This window comes from Neopelma chrysocephalum, unplaced genomic scaffold, assembly GCF_003984885.1.
Source record: "Neopelma chrysocephalum unplaced genomic scaffold, ASM398488v2 Primary Assembly neopelma1_186452, whole genome shotgun sequence".
In the NCBI taxonomy this organism is placed as follows: domain Eukaryota; kingdom Metazoa; phylum Chordata; class Aves; order Passeriformes; family Pipridae; genus Neopelma; species Neopelma chrysocephalum.
In genome coordinates this window covers 10,522-22,035 of record NW_020938962.1, presented here as the reverse complement: position 1 = coordinate 22,035, position 11,514 = coordinate 10,522, and the positions used below count along the sequence as shown (strand labels likewise).

Genomic DNA, 11,514 nt, shown 5'->3' with positions numbered 1-11,514 from the left:
CTCATGGGGTGGGAGAAGCTGGTGCTACAGTTGTGGGGTGTCCCGTGGGTGTAGGAGGGCTGCCTGCACGCCCCCAGAACCCCACAGTGTGCCCCCCCTGCAGCCAGGAAGGGGAAAAATGGGGGGGAAACAGGGGAAATAGAGTCTGGCCCCACATGGCTGTTGGTGGGAATGGGGGTCACTGGTTTGCTGGTGCTGGGGCACAGCCAGGGGACGTGGCATGGGACCCCCATGGAGAGCCCTGTGTGGGGACATGTGACAGCAGCATGAATGTGTCCCCCGAGTCCTGGCACCCCTTGGGCTGGGGTGGTGGCCCTGCTGCTCCTCAGGGCCGTGGCTGTGGCAGTGATGGGGGTCCTGGGAGTCCGGGCACCGTGAGGAGCAGGGACCCTTGATCTGGGGGGGTCCAGAAGGACCCTGTGGGCAGACACCAGTGGGTGAGAGAGGCCACGTGCTGGTGACAGGAACACCGTGGGGATGGTGGCAGAGGGCACACCCCGGGGATGGTGGCTGTGCTGGCTCTGTGTCTGGCAGGTTGATTTGAAAGCTGTGTGTGGTGTCGTGGGGACATCAGGGTCTGTCCCTGCTGACACCCCAGAGCCCAGCCATGGGGACCACGGACACCCTGGCACGGGAGCGGGGCTGCAGGGCTGGCACACGGCTGCACACCCGGCTGGCACGAGCACTCACACACGGGCACACACGGGGTGCTCCCCTCCTGCACGGCTCTGCCACACCCGGGGCTCCCACACGCACCAACACGCGTGTGTGAGTGTGTGAGCGTGTGCACCCCGGCACGGCGTGTGCACGTGTGTGTGTGTGTGTGTGTGTGAGTGCGCGCACAGACTGTGTGTTTGTGTGTCTGTGTCTGTGTGTCTGTGTGTCTGTGTGTCTGTGTGTGTGCACAAGCTGTGTGTGTGTATTTGTGTGTGTGTCTGTGTGTGTGTACAAGCTGTGTGTGTGTTTGTGTGTGTGTCTGTGTGTGTATTTGTGTCTGTGTGTATTTGTGTCTGTGTCTGTGTGTCTGTGTGTCTGTGTGTGTGTGTGCACAAGCTGTGTGTGTGTGTCTGTATCTGTGTGTTTGTGTGTGTCTGTGTGTCTGTGTGTGTCTGTGTGTGTGTCTGTGTGTCTGTATGTCTGTGTGTGTGTCTGTGTGTTTGTGTGTCTGTCTGTGCACAAGCTGTCTCTGTGTGTGTGTTGTGTGTCTGTGTGTCCATGTCTGTGTGTCCGTGTCTGTGTTTGTGTGTCTGTGTGTGTGTCTGTGTTTGTGTCTGTGTGTGTCCGTGTGTTTGTGTGTGTGTGTGTGCGTCTGTACGTGTCTCTGTGTGTGTGTTTGTGTGCCTGTGTGTGTGCACAAGCTGTCTCTGTGTGTCTGTGTGTTTGTATGTATGTGTGTCTCTGTGTGTGTGTCTCTGTGTGTCTGTGTGTGTGTGTGTCTCTGGGTGTACGTCTGGGTGTGTCTGTGTGTCTGTGTGTCTGTGTGTCACAGCTGGTGGAAGGAGGGGGTGGAGGCCGGGCCCCGCTGCCGGAGCTGCTGCCCATCCATGGAATCCCGTGGGTTGGCAGCTGTGTGGAAGGAAGTGAGACTGGGGTGGGCCGGGCTGGGATCCAGCGGAGGGGTCACGTCACCCACACCCCCAGAACCCCCCAGCCCTGCCCATGGAGCCGAACCAGCCCCGGGCTGGTGGGTGTCTGTAGGATCATGGAATTATTTAGGTGGGAAAACCCCTCCGAGACCGTGGAGTCCAACCATCCCCCAGCACACCAAGGCCACCACTGACCCGAGCGCCACATCCACGCTCCCTTTAAATCCCTCCAGGGGTGGGGACTCCCCCCTGCCCTGGGCAGCTGTGCCAGGGCCGGACATTCCATGGAGGAATTGTTCCCAATATCCAATCTAATCGTGCACAGCCCCTTCCCCATCAGCTGGGCCACACGAAGACCTCCAGCCTTTCCAAGAGCAGGGATGAGGACAGGGACCAGGCATGGGAGTGACCTCCCGGTGAGCGTGGCCGGGGGCAAACCCTGCGGGGTGGGGAGGGTGACAACACGCTCTGCCCCCCCTCTCTGCCCCCTCCCCAGGCGATGGAGAGCAAGCTGCTCATCGGGGGCAGGACCATCGTGGACCACACCAACGAGCAGCAGAAGATGCTGGAGCTGCGGCGGCAGGAGATCGCCGAGCAGGTACCGGCTGGGGGGTGACAGGGGTCACTCGGGGGTGACAGGGGTCACTCAGGGGTGACAGGGGTCACTCGGGGGTCAGGGGGGCCAGGAGGGGTGTCCCCTCCCGGCTCCGACCGCGTCCCCTGTGCCGCAGAAACGCCGGGAGCGGGAGATGCAGCAGGAGGTGCTGCTGAGGGACGAGGAGACCATGGAGCTGCGGGAGACCTTCACCTCCCTGCAGCAGGAGGTGGAGATCAAAACCAAGAAGCTGAAGAAGGTGAGAGTGTGGCGGGCGGGGACGGGGACAAGGACAAGGACGTCCCTCCCCAGGGCTCGCCGCAGCCCTGAGTGTGGGGCTGAGGGTGCTGAGGGTGCTGTGGGTGCTGTGTCCCCCCCAGCTCTATGCCAAGCTGCAGGCCGTGAAGGCCGAGATCCAGGACCAGCACGACGAGTACATCCGAGTGCGCCAGGACCTGGAGGAGGCCCAGAACGAGCAGACCAGGGAGCTGAAGCTCAAGTAGGTGGTTGTGAGGTGGTTGTGGGGCACCACCTGAGCCCGGGGTGTGCCGGGCTGAAGTGGGGTGTGCCAGGCAGAATTGGGGTGTGCTGGGCTGAAGTGGGGTGTGCCAGGCAGAATTGGGGTGTGCAGGACAGAGCTGGGGTGTGCCAGGCAGAATTGGGGTGTGCAGGGAAGATCTGGGTGCACAAAGCAGAGCTGGGGGGCACAGGCCAGGCCTGGGGTTCTCAGAGCAGAGTTAGGATGCACAGAGCATAGCTGGGGTGTGCTGGGCAGAATTGGGGTGTGCAGGACAGAGCTGGGGTGTGCTGGACAGAATCAGGGTGTGCTGGGCAGAACTGGAGTGCTCAGGGCAGAGATGGGGTTTCCAGTGCAGAGTTGGGGTTTCCAGTGCAGAGTTGGGGTGCTCACAGCAGGGCTGGGGGGCTCAGAGCAGGGCTGGGGGGCTCAGGTCAGAGTTGGGGTGCTCACAGCAGATCTGGGGTGCTCAAATCAGAGTTGGGGTGCTCACAGCAGGGCTGGGGGGCTCAGATCAGAGTTGGGGTGCTCACAGCAGGGCTGGGGGGCTCAGGGTGGGTGCAGAGCTGGAGGGAGCAATCCCCCACTGACAGGGGCAGCTGAGCCCTTCCCACCTTTGCTGGCTGTAGCAGAAGGTGTTGGAACCCTGAGCGCTGGGCCAGCAGCACTCGGGGTGTCCCAAAGTTGCTGAGAAAGGGGAAAAGCAGAAAATATTCCAGCAGAAACATTCCAGCAGAAACTCCAGCGCAGCAGCGGCACCGGCTGGGGGTGAACCCGGGGGGTGGCAGAGGTGACTGAGGGGGGGCTGAGGGTGTCTGGAGACCTGCTGTGGCCCCAGTGCCATCCTGGGAGGGCGAGTGGCTCCGGGGGGACTCGGGGTGAGCCCGGCCCTGTGGGAGCTCCCGGGGCAGCGGCCCAGCCAGGCAGCGTTTGCCTTCCGGGAGCCTCCCACAGCAGCAGCTGCTGCTCCACCGCCCCCGGGGGTTTGTTCTCACTTCAAACACTCGTCTCTTTCAGTGCTTTAACCCCCCCAGACATTTACAAGCACTCCAGCGTTTTCAGGGGAAAACAGTTTTACTAGAAACAGAATTCCATCTCCGATTTTCCCCTTTTCCCTCCCAACCCGCGGCTGTGGAGAAGCTGCATTTGGGAGAAGCACCTCCTCGACTGGGAACAGTTTTTGGCAGCTGCTCGATTTGCCCCAAAAAACATGGGAAAAAAGATTCCCTTCGGGGTCCATTTGGAATCGTTGAGCTGCCCTTGATTTTGGGGTCAGGCAGCCAGCAGAGCAGACGGGAGGAGAGGAGGGGGGTGCTCCTGATCCTGCCTGGAGCCCCAGAGCTCCCAGGAGTCCTGGCTCTTCTCTGATGACTGTCACCCTTCCTCTCCTGCCTCTCCCCTCTCCGTGGCTGCATCTATTCCTTCAACCTCTCCACTCCCATCCCATTTTCATCCTCTGGATGTTTCCTCTCGCTGCTGCGCTGTCTCCCTCTCTTCCTGCCATCCCTTTCCTCTCCCTTTCCGAGCTGTTTTCTGTCTCCTGTCACATTAACTCCTTCCTCTCCTCCTCCTCCTTTCCCCCGTCCCTCCCTCTCGTCCCTCTCATCCGGTCCCTGGCTCAGGTACTTGATCATCGAGAACTTCATCCCTCCCGAGGAGAAGAACAAGATCATGAACCGCCTCTACTTCGACGGCGACGAGGACCAGTGGAAGTTCCAGCCTCTGGTGCCCACCGGAGGGTACGTCCCTGGCCCAGCCCTGGCCCAGTGGGCACCCATGTCCCCAGGGCTGGGGGCCATGTGTGGAAATCCCCTCCCAGCCAAGCCCCAGCGGGAAGGGCCACGAGCCCCCTCGGTCCCCGCCGGGACAGGGCTGCGGTCGGTTCGTGTTCCCTGACGCGGGTTCTCCCTCTGTCCCTGCTCCAGGAACAGCTCCCAGATGAAGAGGCGCCCGACCTCCGCCGTGGGCTACAAGAGACCCATCAGCCAGTACGCCCGGGTGGCCATGGCCATGAGATCCCACCCCCGCTTCCGGGTGTGTGACGGGGCACTGGGGTGGGCCAGGGGGCACGGGGTCCACGGATAGATGGGATGGGTGGGTGGGTGGATGAGTGGATGGATGGATATGGAGGTGGGTGGGTGGGTTGAGGTGGGCTGATGGATGGGTGGCTGGATAGATGGGTGGATGGATGGATGGGTGGTTGGATGGAAGGATAAGTAGAGGTGGATGGGTGGGTGGATGGATGCTTGGATGGATGGATGGACGGATGGATGGATGGACAGACAAACACTGTGACAGAAGATGGAGTAAACAAGCTCGCAATGACCTGGGATACGTCAACTCAAGCTCCCAGCTTTATCCCTGGCATATCCCTGCTCTCAGCCGCTCCCGGAGCTGCTGGCCCTGGCTCCGGCAGCTCCTGCCGTTGGGAAGGACCTGCTGGGAGCTGGGCCAGGAGAGCCCCGGGATAGGCCAGGAGAGCCCTGGGATAGGCCAGGAGAGCCCCAGCAGAGCCATAGGCTGGTGTGGCGCTCTCCTGTGCCGCAGCAGCCAGAGCGGGGCTCGCCGGAGCCGGGGCCGGTTCTGCCACGCGGTGACTCCTGTGCCGGTTCCCCTGTCCCCTGCAGGCTGAGAACATCATGTTCCTGGAGCTGGACCTGTCCCCCCCGGCCATCTTCGAGTTCGAGCGGAGCGGGGACACGGCGGAGCAGGACCCGCGGGCGCTGCACCTGGAGCGGCTGATGCGCCTGGACAGCCTCCTGGAGCGGCCGGCGGCCTCCCGCCTGCGCAAGTCTCGCTCCTGGTGAGGGGCTGCGGGGCACGGGGGGCTGCAGGGCACGGCCAGGAGGCTCCCCGGGGACAAAGGGGGGGCCTTGGGGCAGGCGGAGGAGTCGTGGCAGGGCTGCAAATCCTCTGTTCCTTTGGGGGCTGAAACCGGCCCCGAGTCGCTGGGTGGGATCGGAGTTTAAAGTGTGGATCACATCGAGTTGTCATCGTGCACAGCTCAGTGCAGGAGGGACGTGGAGCTGCTGGAGAGAGTCCAGAGGAGGCCCCGCAGATGCTGCCAGGGCTGGAGCCCCTCTGCTCTGGAGCCAGGCTGGGAGAGCTGGGGGTGCTCAGCTGGGGAAGGGAAGGATCCAGGGAGACCTTGGAGCCCCTTCCAGAGCCTAAAGGGGCTCCAGGAGAGCTGGAGAGGGACTGGGGACAAGGGATGGAGGGACAGGACACAGGGAATGGCTTCCCACTGCCAGAGGGCAGGGAGAGATGGGAGATTGGGAGGGGATTGTTGGCTGTGACCGTGGGGAGGCCCTGGCACAGGTTGCCCAGAGAAGCTGTGGCTGCCCCTGGATCCCTGGAAGTGTCCCAGGCCAGGCTGGACAGGGCTTGGAGCAACCTGGGCTAGTGGAAGGTGTCCCTGCCCATGGCAGGGGGTGAGATGAGCTCTGAGGTCCCTTCCCACCCAAACCATTCCATGATTCCATGATACTCATATATCCCCCTCACAAGGTCCTGCCCTGCCCAGCACAGGGTGCTGCCTGCAAACGACGGAGAAAACAGCCGGATTTGAGGGATTTTGGGGCCAGTGGGAGGCAGGGGCAGGGCCAGCAGAGAAGGGCAGTGTGTCCATGTGTGTCCCAGCGGGAGGCAGGGCAGGGCCAGCAGAGCCAAGCAGGGCTCCTCTCTGTCCCCCAGGTGCCAGACGCCGCGGTCGCTGCCCTCCTCCACCACCCACGTGTCCCTCACCTCGGGCGCCGCCTGTGCCGCCGCGATGCCAGCTCAGATGCCAGCTCAGATGCCAGCTCAGGAGTGACGTCCCCAGAGCCCCCGGTCCGGACTGAGCCCCAGGGGGGCCGAGGGAGGGCCCCGCTCGTCCTTGTCTGCAGCTGCTTTGTGTGCGTGTGTTTGTGAGACACGAACGGCCCGGCGGGGGACCCGCCCCTCCTTCCTTCCCTCCCTCCCTCCCTCCCTCCCCCCCTCCCTCCCCGTGCCCCTCCCCGGCCCGGATCTGTCACTTTATTTATTTAACCTATTTATTTATGGAGTGGTTGATGGCGGAGGCAGGAGACGCGCTCGGACTGTTGGACGTGCGGGGCTGGCCCTGGGCACTGTGCTGAGCCCCCCAGGTTTGCCCGGCTCCCAGCCCTGCCCACGCCGCCCTGGCACAGGGCTGGGCACGGCCAGGACACGCTCACCAGCCAGGAGGGGCACGGGACCCTCTGCGGGGGCTTTGGCCACCCTGGACTCTGGTGCTGCCTTTGCTGTGCTGGATCCCGGGGAATTTGCAGATTCCTGCGCGGGTTTGGAGACTCGGTGGCGGCAGCACCTTGTCAGAGTCCCCCCGTGGGACTCCCCAGCCTGATGCTGGTGGCAGCAGGGACATCTCACGGACACGGGCACGGCTGTCACTCCAGGAGCACCAGCTCCATCCACAGGGATCACGGAGTCACCAAAGTCAACCGAAGCCAAGGGCTTTGTCCACCTGTGCCACGCTCTGGAGACGCTCTGGAGACACTCTGGAGACAGCCCCGGCCCGTCGAGGTGCCTGACACCATCTCCCATCCCCGGGCTGGGACTCCTGACAGCAACAACAAGAGGTGGAACATTCCAGCCCCTTCCATCCGCCCATCCCAAAGCCGGGCAGCGTGGGGAGCGGCGCTGCCTGTGGGAAACAGAGGTGTGGGATGAGAGTGGCTCCATCCTGCAGCTGAAGGCAGCAGAGGAACGTGGGCCAAGGCGGTGACGCCCAGAGGAGGGAGGTCATTGCTCCCCTCCGGGCTGGGAAATGCCACAGGGAGGTCACTCCTGAGCTGGGGGAGATTTCCAAGCAGGTGTGGGAGGGATGGGTGTGAAAGGGGTGATGGGGAAGGGGGGTCTGCTGGGGATGTGAATCCCATCCCCTCGGTGTTCCTGCGGGACGTGGCTTCTGGAGGGAGGGAAGGCGGGACCTTGGTGAAGACCCTTCCTGGCAGTGCCAGGCCAGCAGCTGTGCTTTCCCTGGCATGGGGGAGGTGAGGAGATCTGTTTGTGTGACATGGATTCTCATGGATAAGGGAGTGACCCTGGCTCACCTGGGAGGGTGTGGATTGGCAAAGGGAGTCCCCGGGCACAGGGAGTCCCCAGGAGGGCAGGTTGGAGAAGATCGCAGGGAGGGAATGTCTCCTGGAAACAAAGAGAATTCCCTCACAGGATGGTTGAGATTGGAAGGGACCCCTGGAGCTCATCCAGTCCCCTGGAGCACATTACCCAGGACTGTGTCCAGCTTTGGAGTGTCCCCAGGGAAGGAGACTCCAGAAGCTCCCTGGGCAGCCTGTTCTGCTCTCCCGCTGTTGGACTGGTCACTGCTCGCCCCGATGGTCCTGCACACAGGATGGGGTGAGGGAGAGAGGCACAGGCATGGAGCAGGAGCAGCAGGGGCAGGAACAGCAGGAGCAGGAACAGCAGGGGCAGGAGCAGCAGCTGTGCTGAGCTCAGAGCTGGGCAGGTCCCCCCAGCCGTGTCCCGTGGGTGCAGCCGGGCCGGGGGAATCCTCCTGCACTCATCCCTGCTCTGCCACGGGGTGTCTTCTCCCCGCCCCTTCTAACGTTGTCCTGCCTCAAGCTCCCGATCGTTGCCCTCTGGCTCCACCTTCCCCTCTCCACCTGTCCCCCATAACACCTTCTGCCCCTCCAAAACCTTCGTCCCCTTCTCCGCCCTCCCAGCACCTGGCTGGGAATCCAGCTGGGAGCTGCAGGTGCTCCCGGGACTGAGCTCCCTCCCTCCTGAGCTCAGCCTGGGGAGGAGGGTGCAGGGGAAGGTGTTTGAGGAGTGAGAGAGGGTCCCCACCACGGCGTGGGGTGGGTCTGTGTGCACAGGGACCCCCAGCAGCCAGGGGTGTCCGTGGGCATCCCCTGCAGCAAGCTGGCCCCGTGAAACCATCCCCAGCCCTGGAAGTGTCCAAGGCCAGGTTGGAGGGGGCTGGGAGCAACCTGGGCTAGTGGAAGGTGTCCCTGTCCATGGCAGGGGGTGGCACTGGGGGAGCTTTAAGGTCCCTTCCCACCCAAACCAGTCTGGGATTCCATGATCCTGTAGAACACGGTGGATGGGAGAGATGGAGCTCTTTGTTTAGTTTCCAGGAAAGCGTCTGGGATTCGGGGTCGGGAAGCACAACCTCAGAACGGGGAGAAGCTGGGGGGGCCTGTGGGAATGGATTTTTCCTCCCTTCCTTGTTTTCCACTGGTCCCAGTTCACCTTGGGCGGATCAGCAGCTCGTGGAGCCCCGAGGGGTTGAGCCAGTGACCGTCTCTTGCCTCCGTTCTCTGTGGCTCAGGTGTGGGACACAGCGCTGACGGTGCCCTCGCCCCCGGGCCAGGGTGGGGGCTGTGGGTGGTCACGGTGGGATCCACGTGGAAGCCCCTCCAGCAGAGCACGGGACGGGTGCGGGAGCTCCCAGAGCAGGGGACGGGATGAGCCACTTCCAGCATCCCAGTGCCGCTCGTCCCGCGGGGTCCGGGAGCCTCCCGAGCCCTCGCTCCGGCCCCGCCGAGCCCCCCCCGGCCAGCAGAGCCCGCGAAGGGCCGGGCTGGGAGCAGTCCTGGGGCTGAGCGGGTTCCCCGCGCCCCGGGGTGTGTTCGTGGCGTCCGTCGGTGTCCGTGTGTGTCCCGCCGAGTGTGTGCCGGGTGTGTGTGGGGTGTTCCCGGGGTCTGGGACCGTCAGTGTGAGGGGCTGCACGGGGCGAAACCCCCGGGGGGACGGGGCTGGGCTGGGGCTTCCTTCTGTTGTTGTTGAACTGTTCCTTTGGGTTCCAGGTTTGGAGGTTTTTCCGCGCGGGGGTGGGTGCGGGTCCGTTCCGGGTTCATGGACAAGGTGAGGGCCTCGATTAGGACCAAATTTTCGTGCCTGTTGCTCTGGTGATTTATTTAGAAATCAAAAGTTCACTGTCTGGTGGCCCATCCTTGTCACTATACATAGGAATATACAGGACATATTATAAATATATATATATTATACATACTGTATGGAGAGAGGTGTCCGTGCCCCCGCTCCGGCCGGGACGGACCCTCCTCCCTGTGCTGTAACGTAGCTTCGACCCCGCGCTGGGAGCGCCCCGGGAGCGCCCCGCGCCCTCCCAAAAACGGCACCGACACAATAAAGGAATGAGCATCATGGCCAGGGCGTGCGCCGCCTCCTTCCTCCCAGCGCCGGCACCGCCTCGGCACAGCCCCGCACCCTCTGCCCTGCTCGGGGTGGGTTTGGGATCATCCTCGGGGTGAGGAGTTGGGATGAGGGCACGGACACCTGTCTGCCGGGATCCCTCCACCCGCTGCTGTCCCGTGAGATGGAGGGTTTGTCCTAAACCAAACTAATTCCAGCTCGGTGATGAGGGCGCCGGGAACGGCCCCGGCACAGCCTGGTTTGTCACAGGGACACAGCCTGGGGGTGGCACAGGGGGGTGTTGGCACAGGGGGTGTTGGCACAGGGGGGCTCGCCAGGAGCCCTGCCCAGATCACAGTGTGAGGAAGGAGGGAAGAGCCTGGGGGTAAAAATTGAGATTGAACCGGGGCAGTGACAGCCCACGAAGAGAGGAAGGAAGGAGCCGTGGACACCGCAGTGAATCCAGGCTGCTGATGGAGCGGGAGTTTGGGCAGCCTCGCTGTCTCAGGAGTGGGGAAGAGCCTGGTCATATCCCAAGGGCTGCTGCGTTTTTCCCGTGCCATTGGAAATGGGGAAATTCCCACGGCTCGGGGATTAAAGCAGCTCTAACAAAAAAACCACTGCAAAGGCACGGAATTGGTTGGGGAGGGAGGGACCTTAAAGCCCATCCAGTCCCACCCCTGCCATGGGCAGGGACACCTCCCACCAGCCCAGGTTGCTCCAAGCCCCGTCCAACCCACCTTGGACATTCCCAGGGATCCAGGGGCAGCCACAGCTTCTCTGGGCAACCTGTGCCAGGGCCTCCCCACCCTCCCAGGGAAGGATTCCTTCCCAATATCCCATCTATCCCTGCCCTCTGGCAGCTGAACTCCCTCCCAGCTCCTCTGTTGTCCATGGCAGAGGGATTTCAAAGCCGTGTGGAGGTGGCCCTTGGGGACAGGGGTGAGTGGTGGCCTTGGCAGTGCTGGGGAACAGTTGGACTCGGTGCTCTCCGAGGGTTTTCCAGCCCAACCGACTCCGTGTCTCCGTGATTCCGAGCACGCAGAGGTTTGTTTTGCCTCAGTCCTCCTCGGAAAGGTCACTTGTGATCAGGTGAGTAACAACAAACGCCAGTGACAGGGGGCTGAGGCTGAAACAAGAAAATGGAATATTAAAGGTCTCTCACGGACGCTGGATGTTCCCAAATCAGCCAGGTCGGATTTAACTCACACGAAGGGAGTTTGGTGAAGCAACCCCGGAGCTGCCATGAGGTGTTTGGGGATCTTGTAGAGAAGAGGCCGAGTGTCTGAACAGGAGGAACAGGACAAACATAAGGAATATCCTTAAAATGGGGAAAGGGGGACTCAGGGGGACAGTGACAGAGCAGAGCTCAGCTGCCCACTGGGTTGGTGGCCCAGGGGATCCTCTGCCTTTGTGTCCCCCCATCCCTCAGGGCCCAGGGCAGGAGTGCCTGGATGGCCTCTGCTCCTCCAGCCATGAATATTGATGGCCCAGGTTCATAAAATTTGCAAGGCAGCGAATCCCCGGGGGGGTCTGGGCCTGTGGATGTGTTTGCTCCTCCTTGGGCTTCTCACACGTGTCACCACTGCTGTGGTTCTGCTGATGGGGACATTCCCTGGATGCAGCAGCCAGGGGGGGGGCTCATCCCAGATCCAAGGGCTCTGTTTCCCTGCAGGCCCGTGGGA

At 62.6% G+C, this 11,514-nt stretch overlaps 1 protein-coding gene across 1 annotated transcript; it reads left to right on the top strand.

The window, feature by feature from the left end:
* The first annotated feature begins 2,036 nt into the window (after positions 1–2,036).
* On the top strand, positions 2,037–11,207 carry LOC113962969 (kinesin-like protein KIF3C). Its single transcript, XM_027673757.1, has 8 exons — positions 2,037–2,184; positions 2,318–2,440; positions 2,562–2,680; positions 4,321–4,437; positions 4,624–4,732; positions 5,326–5,501; positions 6,392–6,510; positions 11,196–11,207. Exons 1-7 carry the CDS (start codon positions 2,086–2,088, stop codon positions 6,507–6,509), a joined length of 861 nt encoding a protein of 286 aa, XP_027529558.1. The 5' UTR covers positions 2,037–2,085; the 3' UTR covers position 6,510; positions 11,196–11,207.
* The last annotated feature ends 307 nt before the right edge of the window (positions 11,208–11,514 follow it).

Bases quoted from the DNA above. Each gene is read 5' to 3' on its own strand.
- LOC113962969 (XM_027673757.1), top strand. From the start codon at position 2,086: ATGGAGAGCAAGCTGCTCATCGGGGGCAGGACCATCGTGGACCACACC. The intron at 2,441-2,561 runs GTGAGAGTGTGG...TGTCCCCCCCAG, and splicing joins AAACCAAGAAGCTGAAGAAG to CTCTATGCCAAGCTGCAGGC. The intron at 2,681-4,320 runs GTAGGTGGTTGT...TCCCTGGCTCAG, and splicing joins ACCAGGGAGCTGAAGCTCAA to GTACTTGATCATCGAGAACT.